The 17,775-nt window shown below is 41.2% G+C and overlaps 1 protein-coding gene across 1 annotated transcript in view; it reads right to left on the bottom strand.

Annotated features, from left to right (window-relative positions):
- tnrc6c2 (trinucleotide repeat containing adaptor 6C2) overlaps positions 1 to 17,775 on the bottom strand; it is a 37,444-nt gene that overhangs the window by 3,646 nt on the left and 16,023 nt on the right. The window contains exons 8-14 of the mRNA XM_034188260.1: positions 15,199 to 15,339; positions 8,444 to 8,563; positions 8,180 to 8,263; positions 7,660 to 7,942; positions 7,284 to 7,448; positions 6,030 to 6,179; positions 1,286 to 1,501 (exon numbers count right to left, since the gene is read on the bottom strand). Coding sequence (XP_034044151.1) covers positions 1,286 to 1,501; positions 6,030 to 6,179; positions 7,284 to 7,448; positions 7,660 to 7,942; positions 8,180 to 8,263; positions 8,444 to 8,563; positions 15,199 to 15,339 — 1,159 coding nt within the window. The remainder of the gene's footprint in view (positions 1 to 1,285; positions 1,502 to 6,029; positions 6,180 to 7,283; positions 7,449 to 7,659; positions 7,943 to 8,179; positions 8,264 to 8,443; positions 8,564 to 15,198; positions 15,340 to 17,775) is intronic.

Genomic DNA, 17,775 nt, shown 5'->3' with positions numbered 1-17,775 from the left:
CAATCTGGATCACCTCCAAAATGTAATGGAGTCTTCCATGGCCTAATATCTATCTATGGTGCAAATGTGGTGAGAATCTGTGAAGTAGTTTTGAATTAATCCTTCAAAGCCTATATAAAGGGAAATCTTGATCCATAATCTGGATCCACATCACCTCCAAAATTTCATGGAGTCTTCCTTGGTCTAATATGTATCTGTGGTGAAACTTTCGTCAAAATCCGTGCAGTAGTTTTGACGTAATCTTGCTAAGAGACAGACAGACAAATAAATAAATAAATGTCGATTTTATTATGTCCTTGGTGGATGTAATGAAATAGATTCTGATTCAAACTCAAGTCAGATTGCAAAGCCAGTGACTTCAAACCTACAAAAGATGAACTCGAAGCTCTGCAAATAGTGCCACTTACCTCAACTGAACGTTCTGATTGTTTTACATACTGTGCAATTAATTAATTAATTAATTAGGAATGGATAATTAATTTGAATTAATAAAGAAAAAAAATGCATGGTGCTCTACAGGGCTCAAGGGTGGGTTGCACATTCATGTTTCGCTCCTCCAAAAAAATCTCCCTCTCTGACATTTCCCAGCATGTGCTGTGGCCAACTGTCTCAGCTCGTGGTCACAGCGTATCAAGTGACTGCTCTGAATTGGTGTCAGAAAACAGAAGGCCTTCCATCACATGTTATCTACTGCAACACAGGTCTTGCGTGTACTGCAGTTTCTGAGTAAAACTGAGGTTTTCCTCTTCAATCTACACAATCTTAAAGTGTGTCAAACCAGATAATGGGTGTGGGACTAAAACTCACAAAATGTTTGCATGAAGTTTCTGGCAGGGTGAGTAAACCTCAAGATGTCGGTTTGAAAAGCGGGTGGTTGAGCAGGGTGTGTTCCCCATGAAGAAAGCTGTCAATATCACACCTACGCGTGATACATTGTAAAATTTCAATTCACCTCTGGATACAAGTTTTGATGAAACAGTTCTCACCATTAACAGTATTTGCCACAAGTGTTTTGTATAAAAGGAGAAAACAAGTGTCAACATTTGCAAGTACAAAACGCTGCTGTTTTTCTAGACACTAAACACAAATACTAAATATGACCATGCTTTTAAATGACTTTTCTTCAAGATCAGATCACTTTGTGACATTCACTCCATCACCAAATCTGGTCCAAATCTCTTATTTTTTCACAGACGGCCACATAGGATCAAAAACAAAACTCTTGCATATGCTGCTGCTGTGTGCAGATGTGATGACTGATTAGTGTTTGGAGGAGAGCGCTCACCTGAAGAATAGGAGCCGCTCCAGCCGTGGGCCAGACCAAGCGAGTTGCCACCCCAGGTAGAGGAAGGCTTGGTATTGGTGAGACCTGGGGGGGGCCGGGAAGGTGCCATGGTGCTGCGTGGCCCCTGGGGGACCTTCCATAGCTCATGGGACAAAGAAACTTGACTCTGAGAGATGGGTCCTGGGGACCAGGTGGACTTTATGTCAGAGAGTTTACCTGGAAATGGACAGTAGATTGGTGGGGGTGGGGGGTTGACTCAGTGTTAGAACTGAAGTTGGTACCTGCACCTTGTACAAAGTACGAAGTCAGAGCCAGCGTAATGTAGGACTCAAGTCAGTTTAAAATACTGTAGTAGATCAAGTTGTTCATATAATGTGCAGAAGTCTGACTTTTCTGTCAAAACACGAAGACAACAGTTGATGCCGTCTGAAGTGGTTATACTGAAATTACTGCAGTTAGTCATCTGTCAAATTTAAATAGCTGTACTTTTGTTTTTAGATCAGATTCAGTTTCGGCAGATATTGAATATGAAATATGAACAAGCAGCGATTCAGTGCAGTCATTATTTCATTGTTTGAGTGAGGTTAAATCAAGGATGAGTGCTAATTTGCTAAATATTAATGAATCCAAAACAGAGACTTATCCTGTTTGGAGGAAACACTTCCACAGCCTGCTCTGCTGATATCCTGAGCCCCCTCAGTTCCAACATTCGGTCCTGTGTGAGGAACCCTGGGGTGATTTTTGACAGCCATTTTAAATTTGATAAGCATATCAGTATTGTTGTTAAAACAAGTTTTTTCCAACTTCATCTTTTAGCCAAGACCAAGTCCTATTTTTCTAAGATTGACCTGGAGAACGTTATTCAAGCAGGTTGGATTAGTGTAACTCGTACGTTGGCTTGGAACCAGTCCTCTCTCAAATGCCTTCAGCTCATTCAAAATGCTGCTGCTCGTCTTGCGACCACAATATGCCAGTCTTGCCTCATCCCTCTCCACTGATCCCTGGTCCGATATCGCATTGATTTTAACCTTCTTTTAATTGTTTTTAAAGCCCTTAATGGCCTGGCCCCGGTGTAACTCTCTGAACTTCTGCTTTGTTACACCCCGACCAGAGCCTTAAGTTCTTCTGACCAACTGTTGCTGTAAGTGCCAAAAACCAGACTGAAGACTAGAGGTAACAGGGCCTTTGCAGTTGAAGACTAGACATAACAGGGCCTTTGCACTGGCTGCCCGTAGGCTTTGGAACAGTCTCCCCTTCCATATTAGATCATCCTGAACCTAGAGTCTTTTAGTAAGTCCCTTCGGCTGCTCCCTTGTTTGCACTTGGGGTCACCACAGCAAATCCAAGGTGGATCTGCATGTTGAATTGGCACACGTTTTACGCCGGATGCCCTTCCTGACGCAACTCCACATTACATGGAGAAATGTGGCAGGGGTGGGATTTGAACCCAGAACCTTCTGAACTGAAACCAAGCGCATTAACCACATGGCCACCCCCCCCTACCTACCCTAGAGTCTTTTAGATCCTCCTTAAAAACCCACTTCTTCTCCCTGGCATTCCCTCAAGGAGCAAATCTACCTCTGTTTTATTATTTTTATCACCTGCTGTAAATGTTATTTTTAATGAATTAATTTATGTACTTATTTTTGGGCGTAACCTGGTGTACAGCATTTTGGTCGACTGCTGTAGTTTGAAATGTGCTTTTGAAATAAAGTTTTAGATGAGTTGAAATCACTTGGCGATAAATTACAAACTGATCACTGTCCCATTATATAACCACGAAGAAGTCACTAGTTTCCCTGAACATTGCTCCAAGTACTGATGTCACAAAAAATGCAAATATATGCAATTCCTTTCTAGTCCTTAAAATATATCTGAACCCATATATATATATATATATACACACACACAACAAAAATATAAACGCAACACTTTTGGTTTTGCTCCCATTTTGTATGAGATGAACTCAAAGATCTAAAACTTTTTCCACATACACAATATCACCATTTCCCTCAAATATCGTTCACAAACCAGTCTAAATCTGTGATAGTGAGCACTTCTCCTTTGCTGAGATAATTCATCCCACCTCACAGGTGTGCCATATCAAGATGCTGATTAGACACCATGATTAGTGCACAGGTGTGCCTTAGACTGTCCATAATAAAAGGCCACTCTGAAAGGTGCAGTTTTGTTTTATTGAGGGGGGGGATACCAGTCAGTATCTGGTGTGACCACCATTTGCCTCATGCAGTGCAACACATCTCCTTTGCATAGAGTTGATCAGGTTGTCAGTTGTGGCCTGTGGAATGTTGGTCCACTCCTCTTCAATGGCTGTGCGAAGTTGCTGGATATTGGCAGGAACTGGTACACGCTGTCGTATACGCCGGTCCAGAGCATCCCAAACATGCTCAATGGGTGACATGTCCGGTGAGTATGCTGGCCATGCAAGAACTGGGACATTTTCAGCTTCCAAGAATTGTGTACAGATCCTTGCAACATGGGGCCGTGCATTATCCTGCTGCAACATGAGGTGATGTTCTTGGATGTATGGCACAACAATGGGCCTCAGGATCTCGTCACGGTATCTCTGTGCATTCAAAATGCACCTGTGTTCTTCGTCCATAACAGACGCCTGCCCATGCCATAACCCCACCGCCACCATGGGCCACTCGATCCACAACACTGACATCAGAAAACCGCTCACTCACACGACGCCACACACGCTGTCTGCCATCTGCCCTGAACAGTGTGAACTGGGATTCATCCGTGAAGAGAACACCTCTCCAACGTGCCAAACGCCAGCGAATGTGAGCATTTGCCCACTCAAGTCGGTTACGACGACGAACTGGAGTCAGGTCGAGACCCCGATGAGGACGACGAGCATGCAGATGAGCATCCCTAAGACGGTTTCTGACAGTTTGTGCAGAAATTCTTTGGTTATGCAAACCGATTGTTTCAGCAGCTGTCCGAGTGGCTGGTCTCAGACGATCTTGGAGGTGAACATGCTGGATGTGGAGGTCCTGGGCTGGTGTGGTTACACGTGGTCTGCGGTTGTGAGGCTGGTTGGATGTACTGCCAAATTCTCTGAAAAGCCTTTGGAGACGGCTTATGGTAGAGAAATGAACATTCAATACACGAGCAACAGCTCTGGTTGACATTCCTGCTGTCAGCATGCCAATTGCACGCTCCCTCAAATCTTGCGACATCTGTGGCATTGTGCTGTGTGATAAAACTGCGCCTTTCAGAGTGGCCTTTTATTGTGGGCAGTCTAAGGCACACCTGTGCACTAATCATGGTGTCTAATCAGCATCTTGATATGGCACACCTGTGAGGTGGGATGGATTATCTCAGCAAAGGAGAAGTGCTCACTATCACAGATTTAGACTGGTTTGTGAACAATATTTGAGGGAAATGGTGATATTGGGTATGTGGAAAAAGTTTTAGATCTTTGAGTTCATCTCATACAAAATGGGAGCAAAACCAAAAGTGTTGCGTTTATATTTTTGTTGAGTGTACATATATATATATATATATATATATATATATATATATACTTACATGCAATCTGAATTCTTTGTATTTTCTCATGCACAAAACAAGCACGGGATGTTTACTGCCTTGCCCATCTTTTGGATGAGCATTAAGGCACCTTGACACTTGCACACATTTAACCCCTGCACTGCCGTGCAATTCGTTGTGCCAATGCGACCTGCTGTGTTCCGCTGGATGCTGTGCCTTGTGCTGCTGGACACTGCGTTATATAAAATAATTATTTCATAGCAAATTAATCATTTGCTCCCAGAGTTTGATGATGAAACCACCTCTAATCACTCCGGAATCAGAGGAGTTTTCTTCAGCTGCAAATGTTCTCCTGCACTTCATGACGTGGAGAACGCATTTGGAATCGTCTCAGAGGTAATTATTTGTTCTATTTATATTGCAATAGCTTGGTAAAACAGTTGCATGCTCATTCCTTCTTATGAGTATCTATAAAATTATGTTTATTATAGATTTAACATCTCATCATAATCGTTCAGATGAGCTGCACTGTGATACGCTGTGCTGACGCAACAACACTCACAGTGACACTCAGTGTTTCTGAATTGTTTGCGCAATGTTCATGTATAGTTCACAAAATTAATGCGTACCAGAGATTTTGAGCATTTCAAAATTTTCAATGCGCACAGGCACACAGCTGCACACAGTTTACATTGAGTTTACTCTCTGGCACGGCAGTGTGGGGATCCAATTCATGCAACTGTCAAGGTACCTTTAGTCCCCCCAACACTCCCTCAGGCTGGGTCAAAGAGGCACAAATTGTTGGAGGTCAAGCTGCAAAAAAGTGTTTACATTAAGACACGTCTAGCTGAGAAATGGGGAAAAGGTTGGGGATTTGGCTTAGAATGTCTGGTGTCAGGGTTCACACTTGGGTGACAAGAGGTATTGCAGGTTCACACACTGCAGGAAGACACAGACTGTGTACCTGAGCTGTCTCCATCAGAGGAAAACAGACTGAAAGCACTAGAGCAGCCAGTGACGGGCCAGTCACTGCTGGTGGGAGGTGGAGAGCCGTTCTGAGGAGCAGCTACGTGGCCAAAGAGTGCCAACATGACCGTTGAGAAAAAAGGAAAAAATATATGTGCGACTTCAGTACAAGTCCAAAATATCAGAGAGCCCAGGCAATCAGAGCAGGATGATTACATTTACAAGACAGCTGTCCTGGAGGCCCCGCCTCTATACTTACCTCCATTTCTGTCCCGCAGAAGGTATCTGTTGACATCATGGATGTTTGTGTTAATAGTGGGGCCACTGGGGACGCTGCCAGGGGTCATGTTGGGGTCATTCTCAGGGTCAATGTTCTGGAGGCCCTTCCACGGCACACCCGGGCAGAACTCTGAGGAAGGAAAACAAAATGATGAAGGACATGGAACAACAAACAGATCAGATCTCATGTAAGTGGAGGGCTGTCAAATGTTGATTCAGTTCACATATAAACCTCTGTGCCAGCTGCTGCTTCCTACATATTGGTTCTTAAAATTGAGGTGATGGCTAAATACACTACATTCCCTGCCCTGGTAACAGTGTAGGCTTGGACAGCAAAACTGTAGATGGATGAGTGAGTGCATTCGAGCCGGCTTGTGTAGACATCAACTCAAAAAGCTCTAAACTCACCAAATTAAAAACACATAATGACAACACACCCAATTGCATCTGGTGACCTTAAATGCACAGATCGACTGAAACAGCAGCTCGCATAAAAAAATACACATTTTTCTATCATCCTAAGGCACATAGCATCACATCACACACTCCTACTGTAAAGTGTTAACTGTATCGGCATCCCATTTTTACCTGGGGGCCAATTAATGTTGGTTCCATTGGAGATCTTGTCACTGGGGCTCTTTCCCTGGCCCCAGCTGTCTGGAGGTACCAAGGAGCTGGTTGGGGACTCTGAGCTGGACATTAGATTATAAGGGCTATATGAGTCTTCCAGCAGGGTGGGCTTCCCAGGAGGAGCCAGAGTGGAGGCAGCAGATATGGCACCTTTATTGCAAAAGGAAAAAAGTTAATGAATAAACAAGTAACTTAAACATAGTCTTTAAAGCTACAGTGTGTAAGATTAAGTGCCATCTTGTGGAAAGGTTGCATATTGCATGATGCTGTTTCCAGTCATAATTTTGCTTCCTTTTCATGTTTTTGATTTAGTGACAAGGATTCATTCTCCCTTGCCTTCTCTTGTGATAAGCAAAATATACATGATCCTCAATTTCATAAAAAAGAAAGTTCTCAAACTTTTACAAATATTAAAGAAAGTTTAAGAAAAAAAAATACAATTACTAATTCTATTAATTCTTTGAAACATTCCAATACAATACAGCTTTCCATAGCATGTGCACACAGGATGCCATTCTAGCTCCAGTTTGAATATTTAAATTGAATAACGTGTAAGTCTATGTGGGAGTATGTGCATGCATGTTCGTGCTGTTCTTCATCTTACTGTGCTTATTGAGGTTGTTGTCCATGTTGGACGAGTTGCCAGGGAGGTTGCCCATGGAATTGGAGTGTGTCCACTGGGACAAGCGAGACTGAGGCTGAGGGGGCTCCTTTAGGGACAGACCACCAACTTCCATGCAGTTTACATTCATGTTTGGATTCAGTCCAGCTGTAAATAAAATATTGGAATCATTGATTTATGTTTGACTCTGTAGCAGCAGATTTTAATGTTTGCATGATTTACCACAGATCCTCTGTAAACAACTCAACACTTTTTTTTCTTTTTTTTTTTTTACAGATTTCCATCAAAAACAAGTTTGTGGAAAAGCGACTGTCCAAAGAAATTAATCACCACTACTTGTCTTCCTAAACAGACTCACAAAGAGGATAGGTGCTGTACGAATTGGGCGAAGACGGCGGGTCTTTGGTGTGCAGTGTATCTGCGAGGCCCGGAGCCTGATGGGGACCTGTGAAGGGGTCCAGGGTTGATTTGCTGGAGCTGGGGCCTCCGGCAGGGCCACTGGGAGCATGCAGACCAGCAGAAGAGGATGAAGAAGAGGAGGAATGAGAGGGAACTTGCTGCTGCTTCATCAACAGCGCCTGGTAGAGCTGCCGCTGGTGCTGCTGGATCTGCTGCTGCATGTTTGTGATTGTACGTGCAACCTAACAGACCAGAGAGACTTTGTCACACAGCATTGAAAGAAGCACAATAACTAGCCTGAACATGTGGTTTTGTCTCTGTAGCTGTGGTAGAGTGAGGTTCAAAATGAGTTTACAAGAAAAAAAAAAATGCAGAAGAAAAAAAAAGTGTTTTATGTCAGTACTTATTAAGGTCACAATCAGGTCACACTCAGCATAAAAGTATCATTTGTGGGTGTACTGGTGTGTTTGTAGACTCACTTGCTGCTCTTGTTGTCTAATGGGGCCGGAAACATTACGTTGCGCCTGCATCATTTGCTGCTGGATTTGTAAACGCTGGTACGCCTAAAGAGAGTGAAAGACACAGAAAAGGAGAAATGTAACCATGAGGTAAGAAAGAAGACACTAACAGTTTCTATCTGACCAAATTTAATTACGTTGTAAGCAGTTCCCAGCACGTTATCTCCTGCGGGCCTCAAGTATAAGCTGAACTGTGGTACAGAGAGCAAAGGGGACGTGACTCACCATTTGCAGTTGCTGAAGTTGGTACAACAGGGTCATTTGTTGAGGGTTTATTGGCGAGGTTAAAAGTGCGGGATTCAGACCAATGTTTTTTGCTGCAAACTGCAAGAGCTGTGCTTGGACCTGAGGGAGAGGCAGATCAGGCAGACAAAGAGGAGATGACAAGTCTGTCATTTCAAATCACAACTACAAAAGCAGCTTCTGGCAAGAACTTGTCAGCAGCACATGCAAGGAAAACAGGCGGAGTTCAAATGTACGCGTGAGGAGCGTGTGCAGCCCAAGTGTGCCCAGAAAGTGTCTTTAATGACATTTGGCCCATGCTTACAGGGATATGATTAACAAGAAAATGAATGCATTTTCTTGTTTCTCTTTCATAGTATTTGTTTTAATCTGTGACTATGATACGCCCCCGTCAGCGTGTCTACAGCAGCACTTACTCTGTTACAGTGATACTGAGTGGTATAAAGTGCACAACAATGCAAATAAATCAACTGTCAGCTATTTGTGCAAGTTCAAAGAGAAGGCGGACACCATAAGAAGACTTGGGAAGAAGCACTAGCCAGCAGTGACTACTTAAGCCTTGCTGCTATTGAAATCCACTGATAACTATTTTAAATGGAATTTTTAACCAGCTGTACAGTCTTTAATAAGCATTTTCAAAGACAGACTGAAAAAGGACTAAAATAAATAAATGAGAACAACCCACCCCTCAAGTTCATGGAAGATGGCAGTGGGATACTGACCTCCCCCTCCATCTACTCTGTATACACTGACATGATAGAAACTAAATCAGAACATATAACATTGTGCAAATGCTTTTGGCAAATATTGAAAAATCTTTTGAAAAGTGTGAATGGACTTCCGGTCGGGACTCGATGATAGCGGCAGCGTAAAAACATTGCTCCCCGACTTTTAAGTTGGGTGAAGCCCTGAGTGGTGAATTTTGCCGTGTAATCCCTAAAATATCAAGGCATAAATGGGCTTTTGATAATGACAAGTGGAAAGACGAAAAAATCTTCTAGAATCACTGAGATACACACGGACGAAGAAGAGCAGGGTAAGCTAACACCAGAGCTAACCGAGCAAACAGAGGTGCATGCGGAGGAGGAACGGGCAGTGCACAGGTCCCCCGAACCCAGGAAAATGTCTGAGCTGGAGACTGTTCTGCATGAAATTAGGGAATTTCGTCGTGAAACAGTGGAAAATCTGAAAGATATCAGGGCAGAAATAAAAACGGCCAATAGCAGAATTGATGAAGCGGAAACACGTATTGAAGGGACTGAGGACCGAGTCCAGTGCATTGAGCAAGCGACGTGAGCTGATCAAGATCCAGAGAAGGCTGGAGAAGCGGTTGGTGGACCAGGATGGACAGGGCAGACGCGAAAATATACGTCTGCACAACATCAGAGAACGGGCTGAGGAGAGCGCATTCGTGGAAACTTTACTCCGGGGAAAACGCGAGCTGCCACTGACATTTGCACTCCGAGTGGAGAGAGCACACAGAGCACTCGGACCACGTCCCCCCACAGATGCCCCTCCACGCTCGATTATTGTGAAGCTGTCAAGTTATAAATGTAAAGAGGAAATCATAAAGAAGGCGTGGGGAATGAGAGGCTTCATATTTGAGGAGCAACGGGTGTACGTGGATCATGATTATGCACCCGAAGTCATGAAAAGGAGAAAGGAATACGCTGAAGCAAAGCGAGTGCTGAGAGAGAAAAAAAATCAGATTCCAGACGCCCTTTCCCGCGAAACTTCGCGTTTTCTATGAAGATGAAACTCGCTTGTATACCACAGCAGCAGAGGCAACTAAGGATATGGTGGCGAGGGGTCTCCAGGTCCGGATCATCAGACCCGTGGACGACCCCCTGGAGAGGCTGTCTCGTCTGATGTGGCGCTCTGCTCGAGGAGGGGACAAACTGGACCAGGCAGCATCTTTGGGATATAAGGAGAACCTGCAAGCCTTCAACTACAGAAGAGCGGGGGAAGAGGACCAGTAAGCCACTGGACCAATAGGACCTTCTCTCATCAAGACAACAGTGTGGTGTTATGGAAATTATGTTGAAAATGACTGTGTATATGTTTACAACAGAGAGGGAGCCTTCCTCTATTTAGTTAATTTATCAGTCGGGGAGTTTATGTTTATTTCAAAGTGGACAAAAAGTGGGAGGAATGAACAGGGCCAAATATGGTCACAAGGGCCCCCTACCCTACGGGGTTAGGGGTTACCCTTCAGAGCTGGTACTTTGCTCTACAAAGGTCTCCTTTTGGACCTCATGTTTGGAAGTCTTGAGTATACTTAGTTCAAAGATGTTCTTCTGTATTCATTACTGTTCCAAATGTTTGTTTTACATAGCACATAGGGTGAAAGGAATAACGATATTTATATTATGTAACATAGAATGGCATCACAGAGTACTCATAAAAGTAGCCTCATACAATGTTAATGGTCTCCTCAGTCCAATCAAGAGGGGAAAGGTGTTGAGCAAGATGAAAAAAGAGGGTGTAGAAGTGCTATATTTACAGGAGACCCATATGACTGATAAAGAACATGAAAAACTCAAGAGAAATGGATATAATCAGGAATTTTCATCTTCATGTCAGTCAGGGCATAGAAGAGGGGTTTGTATATTAATATCCAATAGAATAAGTTTCGAAATGCTTAAAACTATAAAGGATAAGGAAGGTCGATATGTAATAGTTATAGGTAGACTAGAGGGAGTTCTGGTTACATTGCTCAATATCTATGCCCCCCCCAGGGTCGGATTGGAGTTTCTTCAAACTCCTCTTTGAGCTGGTGATAACTGAGAGTGAAGGAGTGTTAATAGGGGGAGGTGATCTAAGTCAGCGTCTTAATTCGAATTTAGATTCGACAGGGAAAACCCAACAAAAGACCACTACTGGTAAAAGAATTTTTAAATTATTGTCAGAACATGGGATTTCTAGATATATGGCGGGACCTAAATCCACTCAAAAAAGATTACACCTATTATTCAGCTCCTCATGCTCTGTATTCACGAATCAATTATTTTTTAATTAACTCAAAAGATCGTTATAGAGTAAAAGAATGTTATATGGGGGTTATGGACCTATCTGATCATTGCCCAATATTTTTACAAATATTCACAGGGACTGAAAAGAAAACAACACTATGGAGACTAAATTCAAGTTTGCTCAACGGTCAGATGAAAGAGGAAATTGAGAGGAATATTTGCGAATATATTAAAGAAAATGATAACGGTGAAGTGTCTCCACCTATACTATGGGACGCATGCAAGGTGGTATTGAGGGGAAAGCCGATAGCAAAATCTGCTCACATAAAAAGAATGAGACAAGCCAAACTAAAACAATTACAAGCAGATTTGGAAAAAAAGGAAAGAGAGCATAAAAACAAAGTTGATAAAACTAATGAAGAATAAAAGATAATACGGGCAAAAATTAATGACATTTTTTCTCAAGAAATCCAAAAAAAATGATTTACACAAAGCAAAGATATTATGAGGCGGGGAGTAAATCTACAAAATTACTTTCGTATAAACTTAAAAAGCAACAGACATTAAGACAAATTTCTAAGATGAAAGACCCTAAAACAAAGCAAATGGTATACAAAACAGAGGATATACATAGATGTTTTGAAGATTATTATGCCAAGTTGTATGCAAACAGAAAATAACAATGAATCTCAAATAGACACGTATTTAGACAAGTTACATTTGCCACAAATAACAGAGGAGCAGAATAAGAAATTAATTGCTCTAATAATGGTGGAATAAATCAATTCAGCCATTTCTAGACTTAAATCTGACACCAGTCCTGGTGCAGATGGTTATGGCTCCGAATGGTATAAAGTATACAGGAAAACTTTAATCCCTTTATTACAAAAAACTTTCAATTGGACTTTACAGGGTGGGACAATTCCAGATTCTTGGAGGGAAGCAATCATTTCCGTTATTGCAAAAGAGGGTAAGGACGTAACAAATTGCTCTAGCTACCGACCTCTTAGTGTACTTAATGTGGATTAGAGAATTTTTACAGCAATTTTAGCTCGAAGAATGGAGGACATATTACCAGATATCAGTTTAGAACAGACTGGATTTATAAAGCAAAGGCAAACACATGACAATATTCGCCGTACATTACTTATTATGCAACACATCAAAGAAAGAAACCTGGAGGCCGCCATACTGAGAATGGATGCAGAAAAAGCATTTGATTCCGTTAAGTGGGAATTTTTATTTAGAGTAATGAAAAAATTTAGCTTTCATGATGGTTATATTGAGATTGTTCGATCTCTGTATGTGGACCCAATCGCAAGGATCAAAGTCAATGGTAGTCTGTCAAAGGTAATCAAATTAGAGAGGGGTTGTCATCAAGGCTGCTCAGTCAGTCCGTTATTATTTGATATTTTTTGGAACCGCTAAGCCAGAGGATAAAACAGTGTGTCAATATCAAGGGAATAACCGTATCAGGAATAGAGCAGAAATTAGCGTTCGCAGATGATGTCTTGATCTACCTGGAGAACCCAAACTCATCACTACCAGTCCTGATGTCATTCTTGGCAGAGTTGGAAAGCTGTCAGGATATCAAATTAATGTGCAGAAAACCCAAGCTCTATCATATAATTATATACCAAACCAATTTATAAAACAAAATTATCCAATTAATTGGGAGCAGCAATCAATGAAGTACTTGGGCATTCACCTTACAAAAGATCTTGGACATTTGAAAATCTCAAATTATGACAAGGTGATGTCTAACATCAAAGCAGACTTTTCAAAATGGAACTTAATCCCTTTCTTAGGCCTGGTGTCAAGAGTTGAGGTGATTAAGATGAATATTTTGCCATGGTTGTTATATATATTTCAAAATCTTCCTATTGAATTAACTGAGAGGGACTTTAAAGAATGAGACAAATTAATATCTAGATACATATGGCAGGGGGCAAGACCACGCATTAAATACAGAACTATACAATTGCCAAAAAAACATGGAGGTCTAGCTTTACCATGCCTCAAGAGCTACTATCAAGCTGCTCAGTTGAAGTTGTTGATGGGTTTGTGTGATCCAGAATATGTAGCGAAATGGAAAGATATTGAGGGGAAAATGGAGCCACCAGTACAAGCCCTGATGTGTGATATGCAATTACAGGTAAACTGGAGACAAAATGTAAACCCTTTGCTGCGGGTTTCTCTGGGAATCTGGTCTGAAATTTTGAAAAAGTATAATTTAGTTGAAAAATGCAGGCTTTTGAGATGGATTGCATATGATACTGATTTTGTATCAAATGCATTGGACAGCACAATTAAATTGTGGGGAAATGGTCCAAGAATGCACTGGGAGATAATCAAAAGAGATGATGTAATGAGTTTCCAACAAGTAAAAGATGTCTTTCATCTTGGAAATCAGGATTTCCATAGGTACCTGCAGCTAAGGCATTATTCAAAGCAAGAAATGAAAAATAAGGATATGAATATTACTCGGTCAAATATACTCAAACTTATCCTAGATGCTTATAAATCAGAGTTAAGTTGCAAAGTTATTTCAAAATTATATACAGCTTTAGAGGAGTTAAAGGGGGATGCCACAGGATATGTCAAAGAAAGGTGGGAGAGGGAAGCAAACATTTTAATTTCAGAGGGGGACTGGGATCAAATACTCCAATATCAATGGAAAACAACAAGCTCTTTATTCTGGAGAGAATATGGCTGGAAAAATGTAATAAGGTTTTTCTTAACACCTGCTCAAAGAAAATATGTAGACAAAATGTTGGAGATCATGTGGGGAAGACAAAGCGGATCATTTTCACATCTTTTGGGGTTGCCCTTTAATGACTCAATATTGGTCTGAAATCAAAAACATTATAGATGAAGTAGTACGGGTCAGAATCCCGTTAAGTTTTGAAATGTTATATTTGACTAATATAGAAATGTTCCATTTAAGAAGAAAAGATGACTATAAAATTATGAGAATCATGCTTTTAGCTAGTAAAAAAAGCAATCACCAAAAGATGGCGAACAGATCGGATCCCTAAGGTGGAGGAATGGGTTGATGTCATGTTAAATATATACACTATGGAAAAAGTAACGGCATCTGTTAGATTGGAAGCTGACAAATTCAATAATGTATGGAAAGGATGGCTACAATACATTAGACAATATAGATCTGACTTTATATAGGATTTTACCACATACATATTAAGTAAGAATGGGGGAGGGGGGTACAAAAATGTGTAAATGCTGTAGGTGAATCTGCTTTCTATGTTTTCAACATATTTCAATGGACTTTCACAAAGTGGACTTATGAATAAGATTATTTCTTTACACCCGGGTTCAATGCTACAGTTCTCGCTTAATTTAAAGGGGAAAAAAAAAGTAAGTTTTCACAAATGTTAATTATTTTTGGGGATGCTACCAAGTTCAATCTGTGCAAATGTTTGTGTAAAACTGTATCCTTTTGAAAACTAAAAAAGTATAAATTGAAAAAAAAAGTGTGAATGATGTCACAAAGAACACACCTCAATCAATATTAACAACAACAACAACAAAAAAAAAAACACGACATTTTAATGTTTGATCCCTTTGCAGTGTTTTGTATGAAGTTTGTGATGTAAATTTCTTTCTGAATTCGGATGGTTATTTTTAACAAAGATGTGAGATTTGTGGAAAATGCAGAACACAAACACATGCACCATTTTCCAAACAAAACTGAAATCAAACTGGTCCTCTGTAAATAATAAAGTAATATGGAAGCAGACCCACCTGAGGGGAGAGAAACTGAGGCACTTGAGCACGTAGATTAGGCTGGGAGGAGCTGAGAGGTGGCACTGGTGGCTGAGGAGGCTGCTGCTGCATGGCCCGGGTTTGTGCTGCTCCACTACTGCCGAACATTCCACTGGGGATCTACATGCAAGAGCCATTACAATTTATAAGTCTTTTAGTCAGTTACGCACTTTTATATATTGAGAAAATACACCAATACATAGGCAGTAGCCTCTATGAATGTTTGGTGTGCTGTAGATCCATTTGTACCATTATAATTGCAAACAATGAAAAATCTGTAAATGTTGACTTTGCTGGTTAAATGTAGGTTCTATTCATTTTGTGTCATATATGCAAGGGTTGGCGTTACAACTGAGCGCCAAGTATGTTCCAGATAGTGCTAAAGATCGATGCGCCGATTTTTAATCGATTCTCATTTTAAGTGCCACAGAACGATCCATACATCCAAAGATCAATGTGTATAAAAAAAAAAATAATAATAAAAAAAATATATATATATATATATATATATATATATATATATATATATATATACACACGAGGTCTGTCCATAAAGCATCGTACCTTTTTATTTATTTTTTTAAACTATATGGATTTGATTCATATGTTTTCACGTCAGACAAGCTTGAACCCTTGTGCGCATGCGTGAGTTTTTCCACGCCTGTCGGTGACGTCATTCGCCTGTGAGCACGCCTTGTGGAAGGAGTGGTCCCGCCCCGTCGTCGGATTTTCATTGTCTGGAAATGGCGGAATGATTTGGGTTTTTTTTCCATCACAATTTTTTCAGAAGCTGTTAGAGACTGGCACCTGGAAACCATTCGAAAAATTTATCTGGCTTTCAGTGAAAATTTTACGGGCTTCACAGAGAATAAGGTCTGTTAGTACAGCTTTAAGGACCCCTTTAAGGACGCTCAGCACACCGCGCTGCGACGACACGGCACAAGCCACCGGACCATTTCTAAACGGATGGCTCTGTGGATACGAGACCGTCGTGTGCTATTTCTCTGTTTATCATGTCATGTCATGGAAAGCCGCGCGGAGGCTTCGCGCGTCACGACCGATTCGCTTTGGAAGCGAGACAAAGGAACACCCCGTTTCGGCGTGTCAGAGGACAAGTTTGGACATGTCCAGCTCTCCACAATTTCACTGATATTTACTGGACTGGTAAGCATTAAAAGCCGAGATAGACATGTCCAAACTTGTCCTCAGACCTCAGACTTGTCCGCAGATCGACTGAAAAGTCGGTCTGCGTGGCTGTGGGAGAAGTTCTGCTGCTGCGTGCCGCACATCCAGCACTGTAGGGATTGTTTGCCCTGGGAAAATTTTAAAATTTATAACTCTCTGAAACACTGTTGCCTGCATTTTGAGGGGCACATTTTGTGAAGTATAATTTTTTTTTTACCCTTTCTTACAGCCTTACTTTAAATCCAAAAGAAACGAGGCATCAGACCAAAACATGGAAGCCTGTAGAAATGTACCTGTGTCAGAGCCAATGAACCACGCCGCACCACTGGTGCCCTCTTTTGGCTGCCCTTCAGCATGTTTGTAAAATAAAAATACTACTGTATCATTCTGGGAGGGGGACTGCCCGTGCCATCAGTCTTATAGCCATCATTAACTACAAATATTTAATTAACTTGCTGTCAAATGTCAATATAATGCAAGTATTAATATGTTGCATGCATGACTAGACAATTGGGTAACAGCTCAAAAATGGTTTTAATAACACTAACCCAACTCAATCAGCTCCAAACAAAAAAAACGATTCTGAATCTTAAAAGTTGGAATCCAATTGATTCTTGAAATTTGAATCGATACCCAGCTTTAGTTTCTTGATACACAAATCACATAGCTGTCAGATCTGTTGCAGACTGTCACAACCCATGCAGTAAACTCTTAAAGATATTTTTCCATCACCTACATTGTCCAGCTGCACACAAGAGGCCCTAAATATGGCCAACGGTCTAAAAATGCAGAACACAAATCCATTTTGGGGATCCCTAAGTCCTTGTCACTATCTTGCACAAAGGGATGGCATTTATCTGGTTCATTATTCATGGGTGCTTTGTAGGCATATCAGGAAATAAAGTCAGGTCTGCTTGTGATGTCTTCTTATGACATTAAGAATAACAATAATATAATAATAATAACCCACACCTGAGGGAGTTTCTTCTTACCACTTTTGCCAATGTGCATGCTTAGGGGTGGACAATGTTTAAACCTTATTCGCGTATAGCACCTTGGGGCAACTTAAGTTGTGATTTGGCACTGTATAATTAAAATGAATTGAAATAATCCCATCAGAGTTTTAATTGTCATTCATTTTAAATCAGAGAGGAAGGTGCAGAGTGCTGAGGTATTTGAACAGATATGCAAGCAAAAAGTGTGGAGAAGGTTACTGGTAAGGAAACAGCTCAACAGGGACAGAGGGTGTCGACACACTGGAAAACAACACATAACTGCAAGCTGGATTTACACTTATGTGACTATTATGTCCTTTAACACCTGTTACAGCTGCTGTGTCATGAGTGTGGCACTAACCACTGTGCATGAGCT

The sequence above is a fragment of the Thalassophryne amazonica genome, chromosome 15, assembly GCF_902500255.1.
Source record: "Thalassophryne amazonica chromosome 15, fThaAma1.1, whole genome shotgun sequence".
NCBI classification, from domain to species: domain Eukaryota; kingdom Metazoa; phylum Chordata; class Actinopteri; order Batrachoidiformes; family Batrachoididae; genus Thalassophryne; species Thalassophryne amazonica.
The sequence above is the reverse complement of the archived record's forward strand: the minus strand, read 5'-3'. Positions and strand labels throughout refer to the sequence as shown.